General features: G+C 38.8%; 1 protein-coding gene across 1 annotated transcript; it reads left to right on the top strand.

Annotated features, from left to right (window-relative positions):
• The first annotated feature begins 11,160 nt into the window (after window positions 1-11,160).
• Window positions 11,161-12,554, top strand: LOC114365058 (uncharacterized). The gene has a single exon (XM_028321510.1). It carries the CDS (start codon window positions 11,411-11,413, stop codon window positions 12,182-12,184), a length of 774 nt encoding a protein of 257 aa, XP_028177311.1. The 5' UTR covers window positions 11,161-11,410; the 3' UTR covers window positions 12,185-12,554.
• The last annotated feature ends 1,309 nt before the right edge of the window (window positions 12,555-13,863 follow it).

Consider the following 13,863-nt stretch of genomic DNA (forward strand, 5'->3'; position numbering starts at 1 on the left):
ATGGAACTACAGACACTAGTTAAGTATCCAGTCTGGTATTTCATTTATAGTAAGAACTAAAAGTATTTATAGCCCTTTTTACAATTATCATTATTTAAACTTACATTCTTAGATGTGAGAAAAAAATACCAACCGAAAGAGAACCTCCTGCTTTTTGAAGTCAATTAAAAAGCTACTACAGAATCAGACTATGAAATGTTTATCTGCATAGTAGATTTCACTAAAGTAGGTATTAATGACTCCTGTCTGAAAGGAAGTCTGGTGCTTACACACCCCGTATTAAGTGCTTGAAATTGAACGCACGTCGCGGAGCATGTAATCATCTCGCATAGAGCGGCAAACAAAACTCATAAAGCCAGTACATGTAACTCTCTACTTTAAAATTACAAACAGTCGGGCAAGTTTTAGAAAACTCATCCCTGTAGTGTGGACACGGATTGAGAATACTGGAAGCGCCTGAAAACTCGGAAAAGTAAGAATGTATCTCAATTTTAAATAGGTTATTTGCGTGTCAAAATTATGAATACTTAGTGCAGATCAGTGGTAACTTAAGAATCACACTAAGGTCTCTTACTCAGTATCATTATGGTTAATATACTTAACTAGTCGATTAACTATCATCTTCAGCTACTTGTAGAGCTAACAAACATGAGCTAAATAAATGAGATTTTTACTAAATTAAATTCGTCTTGCTGATATCATGTAGCTAACCTAATACGTATTACGTACTCATAATGATGAGTTGGCTCGTATACATTGGCGAGAAGCTACCAGCACTCTCTAAAAATATACATTACTTTGTCTGCATATTTAAAATTTATTACGTTGCAAAAATTAAACTCCGGTGGAGATAAAAAAAACTCATAATCGTCAAATAATTCGCGACATCCAGAGTAGGTAAAACGTTGACAACAACACAACCTTATTCCAATTCTCACAAAGACATGTTGCAAACTTTTTGGGTTTTATACGAACTATTCTGAACTAATTTATCGTACCTCTATTCTGTTTTTTTTATCTTTCACGGGCCTCCAGCTTCATGTCGCTTCTAGCTCCACTTTAGTTCCTACCAGCATTCATAGACAAGTACTGCAAGTACTTTGCGCGGTGTAAAGTTTGGCAGATTAGTACGAGACGGCAAATGGGCGAATAATTAAACGCTATTAACTCTGACAGTTGGATGCCACATGAATATTATATGCAGACAGCTCCACCTGTTTTGGTTTACCCATGCTTTAACTAAGTTTCGAACATGTATGCAGGTTTAGCTTAAAGTATTAATGGAATCATATGTTTTGGTGACAAATAACAATGTATTCGTAAAAAAACTTTTAGTCCGTCAATTATACTATCAAAAAATATTGAACACGTATATTTTTCTTTGACAATCAATCAAGTAATTGCGAGGTTACGATGCGTTGTAGTTCAACGTGACGATACACTTATAAGCACGCCTTGACGTCCCACTTCTTTTAACTTTGGTCCCCTTTATTTCTTTCAATTGAAAAATACATGTCGAGTATTTTTTGATAAGTTAACAGACAGACTAATTCAAACACTTGCTTTTTTACCCCGGCAACATCCTATTGTCTTTGTTAATCATTTAAAGTTTCACATAAGACAACTAAGCAAAATTACTGGAAATACAACTTAGAACGGCACAATTCAACCGGCTAATAGCTGGAATGCGAAGCCCATACTTGAAAGTGGAAATACTTATTTGCTCTAACATTTTTGTTGCGAACTATTGAGTCGGGCAAAATGCTTTCCTGTACTCTACATATTTAGCAGACTTAGTATCGGCAAACTATGCAGCCGGCTCCTCCATAACTTTGCTATGCAGTTATTTAAACAAGAAAACTTCCACAAACTACTATAAAAGTATGGGATAAATTGAAAAACACGCTGTAAAAACAAGGCTGAGGCGCGCCTCTTCATTTACATTTATATGGCGCAACTTGCTCTTCGGCAATATAATGTAGGTACCTAGGTACATAACGGCACTTCAAGCTGTACAGTAGCATCTTATGTAGTTGTAATAGATTCTAGTTTACAACAAGAACAGTCTTGATGTGCTGTTATCACATTTAGGCGTTTGCGATTTGCTGTTTGGAGCCCAACTTTGTCAAAGATCTGAGTCTTTAGTTCGAGTGAATTAGTTAACATTTAGTGTCACTCTTTTTCAGGCTTCTTTGGCCTTTGAAGTTTGGAGAACAATGTTATCTTTGTTGAAAATCTTACACTCATATTCACCAACGATGCTTGCTTAAGTGAATCAGCAAATCGAACGCACATCGTTAAATAGAGCTCTGTGATTTGTGTGACCCTGTGCACCACGCGCACTGTGAGACCTCATAGTAATGTTTGTGAACACGGGCGTTAGAATATATGCAATGTAGAGTAAGCCAAGGGACTTACGGAATATTGCCTACACCGTATAGTTAAACCTTTAGGTAGAGATAGTACACCTTCAAAGTGATGTCTGTACTTATAGAGAAGGTAAATATTCGCCCAAACATTTTATATTTATAGTAAAGCCTCCCCTTTTTTCTTCCAGTGTACACACAAACCCTGGTGTTTCCATTTCCATCGAAACTCGCGGAGCGCCTGGCGATCCATTACGAGAAGTTACGCGAGCGCGCGCGAGGAACAATCCTGGAAGGCGTTGCGTTAAACTATTATCACATCGCTGGAAATGCGAATGCTGTCTCTATTACTTAGGGCTGGCCACTATTCGTTTTGTGTTTTCGAGTACATTTTTGTAGCACTTTTCCTTACATACATACTACATTACCAGCAGGTTGGTAGAGCCTGAATTGATCTGGAAGAGTGTGCTATACTCGTAGGTAGGTACACATACAACCTCTCTGTGCAGCTCATGACATACATTGGCAATATTGTGGCATTGATTCTACATACTCAAAACAGAAAGATATTTAAATATAGTCTATGACGACTACTTACGAGTTCTTTTCATAAAAGAGAACAGACAAACTTGGAAGTCACCTGAAAATCATCGCCCCTTTTTGATATCCGCACCACCTTAAAAGTTGCTGATCATAGATAGATAGATAGATAGATCATAAGATTTTAAAGCACCCTATTCTTGGGTACTGTTGGTGACAGATAAAAGCAAGAGAAGGCTTTTGAAGTCTTTTGTTCTTTGGTCACTCGGGTACCTTTTGTATAAATCAGATTCTTTTTCACCTATTATTAATAACAATCAGTACCTTTTATTATTTGAAGATTTTTGCCACCCCTGTCCATCGTAGCGTGTAGCACGCCAGGTCGCGTGCGTCCGCGCCTCATACGCGATCATCTTTCTGTCGGACGGATAGCCGGCCAGTGTTACTATTCACCTGAAGTATGTACCCCACTTCCCACTGGCATTACTTGGCACTGTCCTATTTCACCAAGACTTGGTAGACTTGAGATATTCGTTTGTTTGACTCGAGCATAATAAGGCTGAGTTGCACCACCTTATTTTAACCGTAACTTTGAAAATACCCGGTGCTTTATGTATGGAGTTAGACAGATTTTTGACATTTGTCAAAGTCCAAGTAAGATGGTGCAACTCAGCCTAAGGCTGTTTTACTTGGCTACGAAGGCTATGTCTGAACACCGAAGCGAATGCGAGTTTCTGTTTGCTCATAATGGATACCAAATTATACTCGTAGAAGTTGCAATGTTTGCTGACTGACTTATTTATCATTTTTTTTATCAACATTTTTATTTCTAAGAGATACCTATCATCTTTTTCGTAAACCGTTAATTAATCAACCAAAACTTTACCCCACATACTTCTTCAACTCTCCAGAACTAGGTAAATCATTCCAGTTCTACTGAAGCTGAGCATTACGCTGAAATAACACCTCGAATATGAAACGGCTCCGCGGCGGACCGCGGCCTGTAAGTCAGGGCATCCGGCTGCGGCACTAGGCTGTTTACCATACCTGCTGGCTTGAGTTATTTCCTTTTATGTAAGTAAATAACACTCATGTATACATATACTCGTACCTACTAGGAAAGCTGAAGTTTAGTAACAATAATTTATCAAAAGCCTCTGAGTTAAAACAGGATTTTCAACATGGCGCCTACTTTCTGTAAGTACCTAATTAGCGGTTGAAGTAGTCGAGTGAAATATGAAATTCTTTGATATTTATGGTAAAACATGTTTCAAAGGTCTTTGAACATATTTTGTAAGGTTTTTGGAACGCAAATTGAACTAAAACCTGTATATCAAGTCAAGAGTATTCCGACAAAGAAGAATGTGAGCTCTAGATAAGTATAAATCGAGAGCATAATATCTCACTACAAACGAACATATGTATTTGAAACATAGTAGACACTGTTAATAATTTTCATACAAATTCCTGAACAATGCTCGTTGTATCGGGTCTTAAATGCCTGAGCTTTGTCTTAACTATTCAGAAGCATTGCTACTCGTGTACTTGTAGATTCCGTAAGTTATAACACTGAGTTAGCACAATAGGTGGAGTTTCGTTCGCGCGAATAATTGTGCCTAACTACGAAATTCCGCGATACGTGGAACTCAGTAAATCATTTATACTACTTATCTCGTTGACAGAAGTTAACATTGTTACAGAACTTCAACGAACAAGATCTTCCAACTAAAAACTTCTGAAGTTACGTACGAGTATAATTTGTTGAACTTATTCGTTCACATTTTAGAGGTATTATAGTAATACCTCTAAAATGTGGGTGATCGTTTGAACTAAGCCTCTCCGGGCGCGCTATTCAACGCTTCGTTAACAACGAAACTGAAAATGGCTCTAGATTTGTAATTTAGATAAATAAGTTAAATTCAAATAAAAACAAAAGATTTCGAAGTAAAATAAGCATTTTAGTTAAAATTAAAATTTTCTCTACCTGCAGCGGAGAATAATGTTGTGGCAGGCCTTTGTTCAAACGCTCATAGCAAAAGTTGTGATAGGGATAGAAACATGCGATTTTTGGTTTTACAAAGATAATACGATAGAAAATAATACAGAGTAATAAAAACCACCTGTTATAGGGGCATTTTTTGGAGAACTTTTACAAATAACCAAAAAAACACGAATTTAAAAGCAGATTTTTTTCAAAAAGTATCATTTTTTATTATTTGTTGGCCTTTTTTGTGTATTTTATGTATTTTTTAGTATTGCCTGTTATTTAGCATTATTATTGTTTTTATTTTATCAGGATATACCGCTTAGTTTAAAAGTTATTACGTTTTCTTTACAATAAGTAATTGGAAGAAAATAAATTCTATAAAAAAAATTAAAAAAATCTCAAAAAATTTTTGACCTCTTTTTTGTCGATAAAAATAGGTCTAGTTTCATCTATTTTCATATGTACACTTTAACGTGACTCACACTGTATAAAATGTGCCCTTGAGAGATTAGAACCCGCAATCACACCTGTATATCAAGTTCTGACAAAAGCGTAACGTTATTCAAAATCGATTACAACAAGGCACCTACATAAAATTGTAGAGCTACGCGTCCTGAAAGTGATAAGTTACAAACGTCCTAAAAGTTTTACACGATGTATTTTCCATATCACAAAAGCACTTTAAAAGTCAGCCCTAATGTGCTAAAACTCTTTAGTGCGATAAAGTGCTAAAAACACTAGTGCAAACGCAACAAACAACACTGATATAAAAATAACGAGCGAACTTGCAGTCCGGCGCTGCCAGCCGCGAAAATGCAAGCGATGGATTTATCGGGCTAAAACTACGTTGGACATAGGAAGTCTAGAAAATGAAAAAATGGATAAGCATCTTTCTAAAATGCAACTCATTGCTTGTTTATTTTTATTTTAGAGCTGCATTATGATTTTTATACAGAGTGAACATTACAGTTATTTCGTTTCAAACACGGCTGTATGTTTCTTTAATAAAGATAAATAAAAAAATAAAAAAAAACCAAAAGACGGCAAAGGCCTTCCCATGAACCTGTAGCCAGACCAGTTACTACAATGACCTGTAGTCCTGCGCCTGCCAGGTACTACCCTCGACCTTAACTAGATCGTCGGATCATCTTCTTTATATGTATTTGAAGCAGGTTACATAGAATTTGCAATCTTGGTGGAAACCAAAGGTTAGATTGTCTACTTAGATCTACGATTAATGTAACAATAAAGACCAGAACAAAGCCGATACTTTTGGCCAAACGTCCATGTTTGCGAGAACTTGTTAAGAGCTGCGGCTGCGGCATAAATCGCCGCAAATTGACGGCTATGCGGAACTCTGCTAACTTCGAGCGTCTTCCAACTTTACAGTTTGTTCGGAAATCTTTCGTCCGACCATCAAATGGCGATGGACTTTTATTACCTAGGAACTTAAGGTTTTAAAATTCGAATGGTCTTATTTTAGGGTTGTGTGATGTGAAACAAACGAACTTACATAATTTATATAAAATCATAGAATTATTGCAGTCAAATACCCGCTTTGTTCTGCATAAAAAAATGGACCAAACTCTTAGGGTAATTTTGTGAAAACAGATTACGATCTACAGTATGTTTTGTGGAAGGTTATCTTATCTTATCTTATCTTATTTAGGGCCGCGCATGGGCGCAGTGCACGTCGACCCATTGGGATCTTTTGTGCTTCCCTATACCTTTATCCCCCCTCATCCGCAAAGATCCTATCCATATAGTGGATCAAGAGCTTGGGTGAGAAGGACCTATATTCTTCTGGTGTCGGATAAGCCGACCCCAGGAGACCCATTCTAGTTCTAGCTAGCGCGTCACATTCGCAGAGTAGGTGTTTCATGGACTCCGCATGTTCTCCACATGCTCGACAGCTGTCATCCGTAGTTAGGCCCATTTTGTGGAGCATGTGGTTTGTAGTGTAGTGTCCTGTTAGCGCACCCGTGATCACTCGGGCTTGCCTTCTGTTTCCATTGAGTATGAGCTTTTCCCATGATCTTGTGTTTCCAACTAGGAATAGTTTGGAGTGGCTCATACCGTTGGAGCTTTCCCATTCAGCTCTGTGCTTCCTGGATATATATTGCCTCATGGCCAGTTGTGGAAGGTTAGACAAACTTCGTGTGTGTATAGGTAAGGTCAATTTGAGAATACCAATTCGCCCATTTGACCCTAAGGCAGCTACTTCATTTTTAATTGGTTTTTTGTTTTTATTAATTTAGGTATATTTGTAACAACACTAGAAATGATACGACTATGAGTTTTAAGCTAATAAATATACAATTCATAGAAACTGTACCATGATTGACACCTAACATATTAAATTCAAAATAACGCCCTCTACGAACAGTTCGTTGAACTTACAAAAGCTCCAGCAATTTTCTTTCTGTGCTTTACTCATGTAGAGACACGCCCTGAGTTTAATGTTTAGACTGCTAACTAGATGGCGCTTTGTTCGAGAGCTTTCTAGAGCTTTTCATCTACCAAATCTAAATCTTAAAGCCAATTAAGTTGTAGTTTCCGTTTATAAAGTTTAATTTACAAGAACACAACATGAAATTACAATTAGGATCATAATATTAAACAATAAAATAATAAATATGTAAGTGTCAAAAGAAAATTTTACTAATTTATTTAATGTAAATTCATAGAGTAAATAGCAAAAAAATAATAGCAATGAAAATTTCTACTTAATTATAGGGTACAAAAAATATACAAAATAAATTGTCAAACGCCATTAATTTCACTTGAAAAATCCAATCAAAAAATTAGAAATGTTAATTAAGAAGTGGAAATTGAATTACGTCGGATTATTTATCTGGCGGGTAATTTGTCGGTCGATGACGGTCAGGGCCCGACCCGACAGGCATGTCAAATCGCTGGATTGAATTACCGAAATTGTGCCCCTGGGGGTATTAAGAGTTGTGATAGCAACTACGGACTCTGGGGGATAGGGATTCCTATTGGTTTGATGTTAAGGTAGGTAAAACTTTGGGAAAAACCGTAAGAAACAAAAGATACCACTATCAATATTTTAGCACTTGAGTAATGTTAGGTGATCAGTGTACCTACCATGAGTTTACGTTAGGTGTGCTCGCTAGCGAGTACGTCAAAAATCTCTATGAAGATTTTGTTTCTTGAAAGTAGCCGCTAGGGGCGCTGCACAATATGTCATACAATTAAATGTCATTTTTTTACGCAGTCGCTAGCGAGCACACCTAACGTAAACTCATGGTAAGCACACGGGATTAAGGTTTTGACATTAGTTTTTACGTGAAATTATTGCAGAAAATGGAACCAAAAAGCACAAAGACTGTATACCTACAGCAAAAATACTTATTTTATGGAATACCGCTGAATAATACCCAACCTAGGTACATGCCTTATTTAATTATGTACTTAACTAAATCTACTTTCTACTACCCCGGACGTTTTATAACTACATACATATTTATTTTATACTATGAAACCTTTCTAAATTATGTGCTTTAAAGAACATAATTAGTTGAGTCTCTATCGCCAGATGCCTTTGTAACACGTATTCAGATCCTATCACCCCGCATATAATAACGTCGTTCTGATAACGCACGATAATTTGTTAATTACAACGTATTTGTGGGGGCTACTTTACGCTTTTTGACTGAAATCTTATCTTCAATCTAGAGTCATTTAGAAGTGGCAAGTTGTTTAGAAGCCAAGTAAGTATACTAATGCAGTCACATCGCGGTCAATTTTAGAGAGAACAATCTTTATGATTATACTGTGAAAGAACAACTTTACCTTACGTTCCTCGTAGACTCTACGACTACGTAGCACACGTAGCACTTACTACGTCTACGTAGCACACGTAGCACTTACTACGTCTACGTAGCACACGTAGTACTATGAGGTATACTATTTATTTACAAAACATATTTAGGCTGATTTGCACCACCTTATTTTAAACGTAACAATAACCGGTGCTTTTTGTATGAAGTTTGTCAAAGTTTAGAGTTTAGCACCTTGTAAGATAGTTCAACTCCGCCTTTTAATTATGATTTCATAGTGAATACTTAGTCACTATCTGTGTAAACGAAACTGTGATCTAAAGAGACAAAAACGGCGTTTTAGCCAGTTGAGGACCGCAACTTGCGGCATTCTATAGTTTATTAATAAAGGGATACAACATGTTTATCCAATAACAATATAGTAGTTAATAGTCGTTCATCAAACTGCATCATTGAAGACAGGTCCTCGGCCTCAAGCGGTAATATCCGGCAGGAGATTACCCTTCCTCGATGACATTGTTGGCTCGTCACGAGAACAATTTACTTCATTACAATAACCTTTCGAGTTCCTTGAAAATGTGTCATACTTCGGAGATCGGAGAGTTTCGGCTAGGTTTACATGGGCTATTATGGTTGCAAAAATTTGAATGTGAAATAGGGAATAGGTATGAGTATGGGGAACCCTTTATTTCTCAATTTTACGAAAACATATGAAAATAAATTCTCGTTCTATGCAAATACGCGATACATAAATTATGTTACATTATATCAAAAATAGGCTACTAGTAAAACAAACACGCAAAACAATACCCATCATTCAGAAAACCCAACTCTCTGAAAACCTTACTTTTTCAATACCAAATTGTAAACCCAACTTTATGAAAACCTAACTCCGAAAACCCAACCTTATGAAAACCTAACTTCTCGCTAGATAATTTTTTTGTAAACCTAACTTCTCAAAACTCAACTTAAAGAAAACCTAACTTCTCACTAACCTAACTTTTTGAAAACCCAACTTTTTGTAAATCTAACTTTCCGAAAGCCCAACTTTTTGAAAACCTGACTTCTCGCTAACCTAACTTTTGAAAACATAACTTTCCAAAAACCCAACTTTATGAAAACCTATCTTCTCGCTAACCTAATTTCCTGACGTCTCGTTAGACTAATTTTCCGAGAATCTAAATTTTTGAACTAGGTAGGTACCTACTAACTCTCTGAAAACCTAACTCACAAAGTGTGTTTAGAACCTAAGCCATCGTCTAAGTAAGTAAATAAAAAAATAAGTACATAATTTAGCTTCAGATGTAGGAACTCTACCTTATACTAATGAAGATGAACGCTATCACCTTCTGGCAGCCCAATTTACTATTTCTAAGATTCGTTTCGTAATTCCGACGGTTGTGGAGAGGAACTAACTTATTTTAAATATTAAGATGTGTATGGGGTCGTTAGTATAGTGCATTATTCAATTAGGCTGATAACACTTGAGGCGGTTACCGCTAATAAAATTGTAATGTCTTGCTTCCGAGACAAGCGCGTGGGCTCGTGAGATGGACCCGTGACCCCTGGGTATAATCATTGGATGATTTTTACGAGAGCTTAGGTAGGTTCACACAGGCACACGATTTTGTTGCGGGTCCAATGACAGTTTAACTTTCCCCCGGGACAAACTTGACCTTCACTACTTGGGTTTTTATTAGCGTTTAAGCTGTAGATTCTGGCTACACAGGAGTTGCAGCGGTTGAAATATACGATGACGGAACATTCACCATTCATTAAATTTAATAAATCTTTTTAGGTGTCCGTCACTTCAAAAGTTACAAGTGAGGTTACACAGTAGGTATTTTATCACCTATAGTTTTCCGAACCGCATTTAACGTACGAGTAAAGTGTGATTAAGATCATCAAAAATACCGTGAGCCTTAGTCTCAAGCGTGTGATAATAATATTTTCTTAATTGCTTGCGTGTCGAGTTTAATTTCAAAAACACTGGAGTCGTTTTTGGCGACAGTTGAAATAGTATGCTTTTCTGTGTTCATAATATATTGAACCTTGAACTATTCTTCGAAAATCAGTGTCAAACGGATACAATCTACTCGGCCGGCTAATCTCGCGAATTGGATGACACACAGCGTGCGTAACGACGCCGGCTGCCGGCACCTTTAACCCTCCTGCTGCTATCGGGACTTCGCTTGGGAAGAAGTTTATGCCACACTACGCTCACAGCTAGGTATCTGCAAATGCAAAAGTAACGTCCGATGTTTGGCAGATTTCGTTAAATCCTGCTATTGCTAACAAAAAATCACACATATACTCCTACCAGATACCTACAAATCACAATCTGTTTGTAGCTATTCGTTACTTGGTCATGTCAGATGAGATAGAGCTTATTAAGTTTTACAGTCTCAGTCAGTACAGTTTTCCTGTTCCAATATAACGTACCTACATTTGTATCTTATTAAGTACAGTAGTTTGTAATTAGTTGTGTATGAGGGTACAATTAATATAACACTTCTATTTCCCCCAAAAAATAATAGAGTCCCATTCAACTCCATGCCCCAGCGAAAGCAATATGTTTATCAATTAAGCCGACAACATTTGTGATACCAGGGGATCCGTCGGACGGTTAAGTGTCGGAGTTTAATAAACTGTTTAATTAAGAGCGCTTGCGCAGGGTTAGGGCGCAGTGCGGCGCGAGCGCGCGACCCGACACCATGCTGGCGCCGGCGCTGGTCGTCCTCACGCTCACCACCGCGCGTGCCTTCAAAATCACCAGCTTCCACGTACCTCCGTACGTGCCCCCCGACCAAACCTCCGTCGACATCGAGTGCCGCTACGACGCCAACTTCACAATCCTCAACTGGTTCAAAGGCTCCACCGAGTTCTTCCGCTACAAACCCACGTCGACACCCAGCACGCGATCTTTCCCAATCCTCGGCGTCGGCACCATCGATCTGATCTCCTGCGGGCCCACCGAGTGCCGGCTCCGACTCGGCCAGCTCACCGAGGAAGCCTCAGGCCTCTACAGATGCGACCTGGAGCTCGACAAACCGCCCTACAAGTTCGAATCTAAGACTGGCTACATGAAGGTGGTAAGCCGTCAGCACCGACAACCTGTCGTCGAGGGTCTCTCTGACGAGTACGGGGAAGATGAAGAGATTCAGGCGTACTGTCGAGCGGAAAACAATGCACAAGTACGATGGTACCTGAACGGGAAGGAAGCTTTGGAACTGCGGGGAAACCGTACCTTGAAACTGGGCAGCAAGCAGATAAATTCCCTCATCGCTCAACCAACAGTGACAGTGCAGTGTGCCGAATATATTGACGGCAAGTTGATAGGTTCAAAAGATGCTCAAGCTAAGTGGAAAAAAACTCTCAAAACATTGACCTACGAAGATCAGGCTTGTTCTATGGAAAATAGCTCTAACGCCATCAATTCTAAATTATTATGTTTATTGTCTGCGTGTGTTTTATGTTTACATGGTTGATTTTATAAATTATTCTTTAAGTTATTTTAAAAGAAGATAGCTATTTAAAATTGCATAAAATATAAATTTTGATTTATAACCAAAGATTGAATAAAACGTTCCTAGTAGTGAAAGCAAAGGGATAGTGATTGTTTTTTTATTTTATTTAAAAGCTTATGGTCCTAAAAATTCCTTGGCAGCTGTTTCTACATATTTAAGTATATGAGCTTTAGAACACGAAATATGATACTCTACTCAATCAACACACAAAATTAATATTTTTTTCTCCTTATCGTCAACACTTGTGCGTGCTTTGGTTAGCTGACTACCTACCAATGTAAATGTTGTCCTATTTTATTAATTAAATAAGTAATGTTCTTGCAATAAAAGATACGCTAAGAACCAATGTTTGATTTCCATGTTTCTAAAGATCTGAGGTAATTTGCAAAGCCCTCTTGGTACAATAATTATGGTAAAAATAGCTTTTGCCCGTAGCTTCGCCCACACGAATCTACAAAATCTATAGAAAGTCTACCGCGTATTGTTTTCGTAATTAGTGACACGTTAAACCATACTAGGTACCTAGGTATAGTAGGCGCGCGAGTTCATATCCATCGGGGCCTTACTTACTTATTTACTTATACTTATAGTTACTTCCTTATAAGTTGCAAAAAATATGGAATAAGTAGATAAGGTTGACCTACTTAATCGATATCGCCATTAGCATAACAGCACTACCGCATTCCTCAGGATGGACATGAACTCGCGCGCCTACTGTACCCATGTTGATTTTCAAACTTTGTCACCTCATTCCTCCTTTGAGCCGATAATTCTGAAAACCCTGAAAACGAGCTTAGGTAGGTATTCATTTGTCGATAGGAGTAATTATTACTCCTGTAAAGTTTTAAACAAAATAGTCTAATAATCTTGTCACTCACCGCCACCACTCAAGCATATTCTAATACTTACTACTTAAGTTTTTTTTTATTATTGATTAATTGCCATCTTCATGCAGCTAATGGAAAGTGTTGATCAGCCTGAAGGTAGAAGGAAACGTGAAAGAAGCGAGCTTCCCTCGAAGTGCCAGAGTGCCGTCGAGAAATGCTTTGCGCATACCCACTGATCGATGGGGACGGCCAGTGGGTTATATGGGACTCTCCCTACCTACCCACTAAAGGCGGGGCCTACCCACTAAAACCCGACGGTTTCCACCAGAGCCCAAAGAAACGCAGCCGCGAGTTATTGTCCAAGTTGGACATTCGTCCGCAGTTCTGCCTCAGGCTAGAGCCTCGCTCAAGAGTGAGCCTCTCCAGCTTCGAGGGAACCCCTCCTCCAGTTGTTTTTATAGAGGTTTTCTCCTCGCGGCCCTGGTACAACAGGACCCCCGGCCCGCCGTAGCGGGTTAAGGTCTGCTCCATGCCGCTGCTCAGTCAGTTCTGCTGATCAGAGAAGGACCGAGAGCGGCCCTCCAAAGAATGGTCCCGGGCAAATGCCCCGCCAGTCCCCACCTGTGGGGGTTTTTTAAGATGTCCCCTGCATCGTGACCCGGGTTACGGGTTGCCCGACAGGCCCGCCGAGTTGACGAGACCTGCCGCGCAGGTGAGAGGTTAGCCGCCCGCGTGAACAGACCACGCGGACGTTGCCCAGGGTGCACCACGAGGAGGTCCCTCACCATCGCACCCCTCTATGGTTGAGCTACC

Source organism: Ostrinia furnacalis, unplaced genomic scaffold (assembly GCF_004193835.3).
Source record: "Ostrinia furnacalis isolate ACB-3 unplaced genomic scaffold, ASM419383v2 OfSCF7542, whole genome shotgun sequence".
NCBI lineage: Eukaryota > Metazoa > Arthropoda > Insecta > Lepidoptera > Crambidae > Ostrinia > Ostrinia furnacalis.

Coding starts and splice junctions, on each gene's coding strand:
- LOC114365058 (XM_028321510.1), top strand. CDS start 11,411: ATGCTGGCGCCGGCGCTGGTCGTCCTCACGCTCACCACCGCGCGTGCC.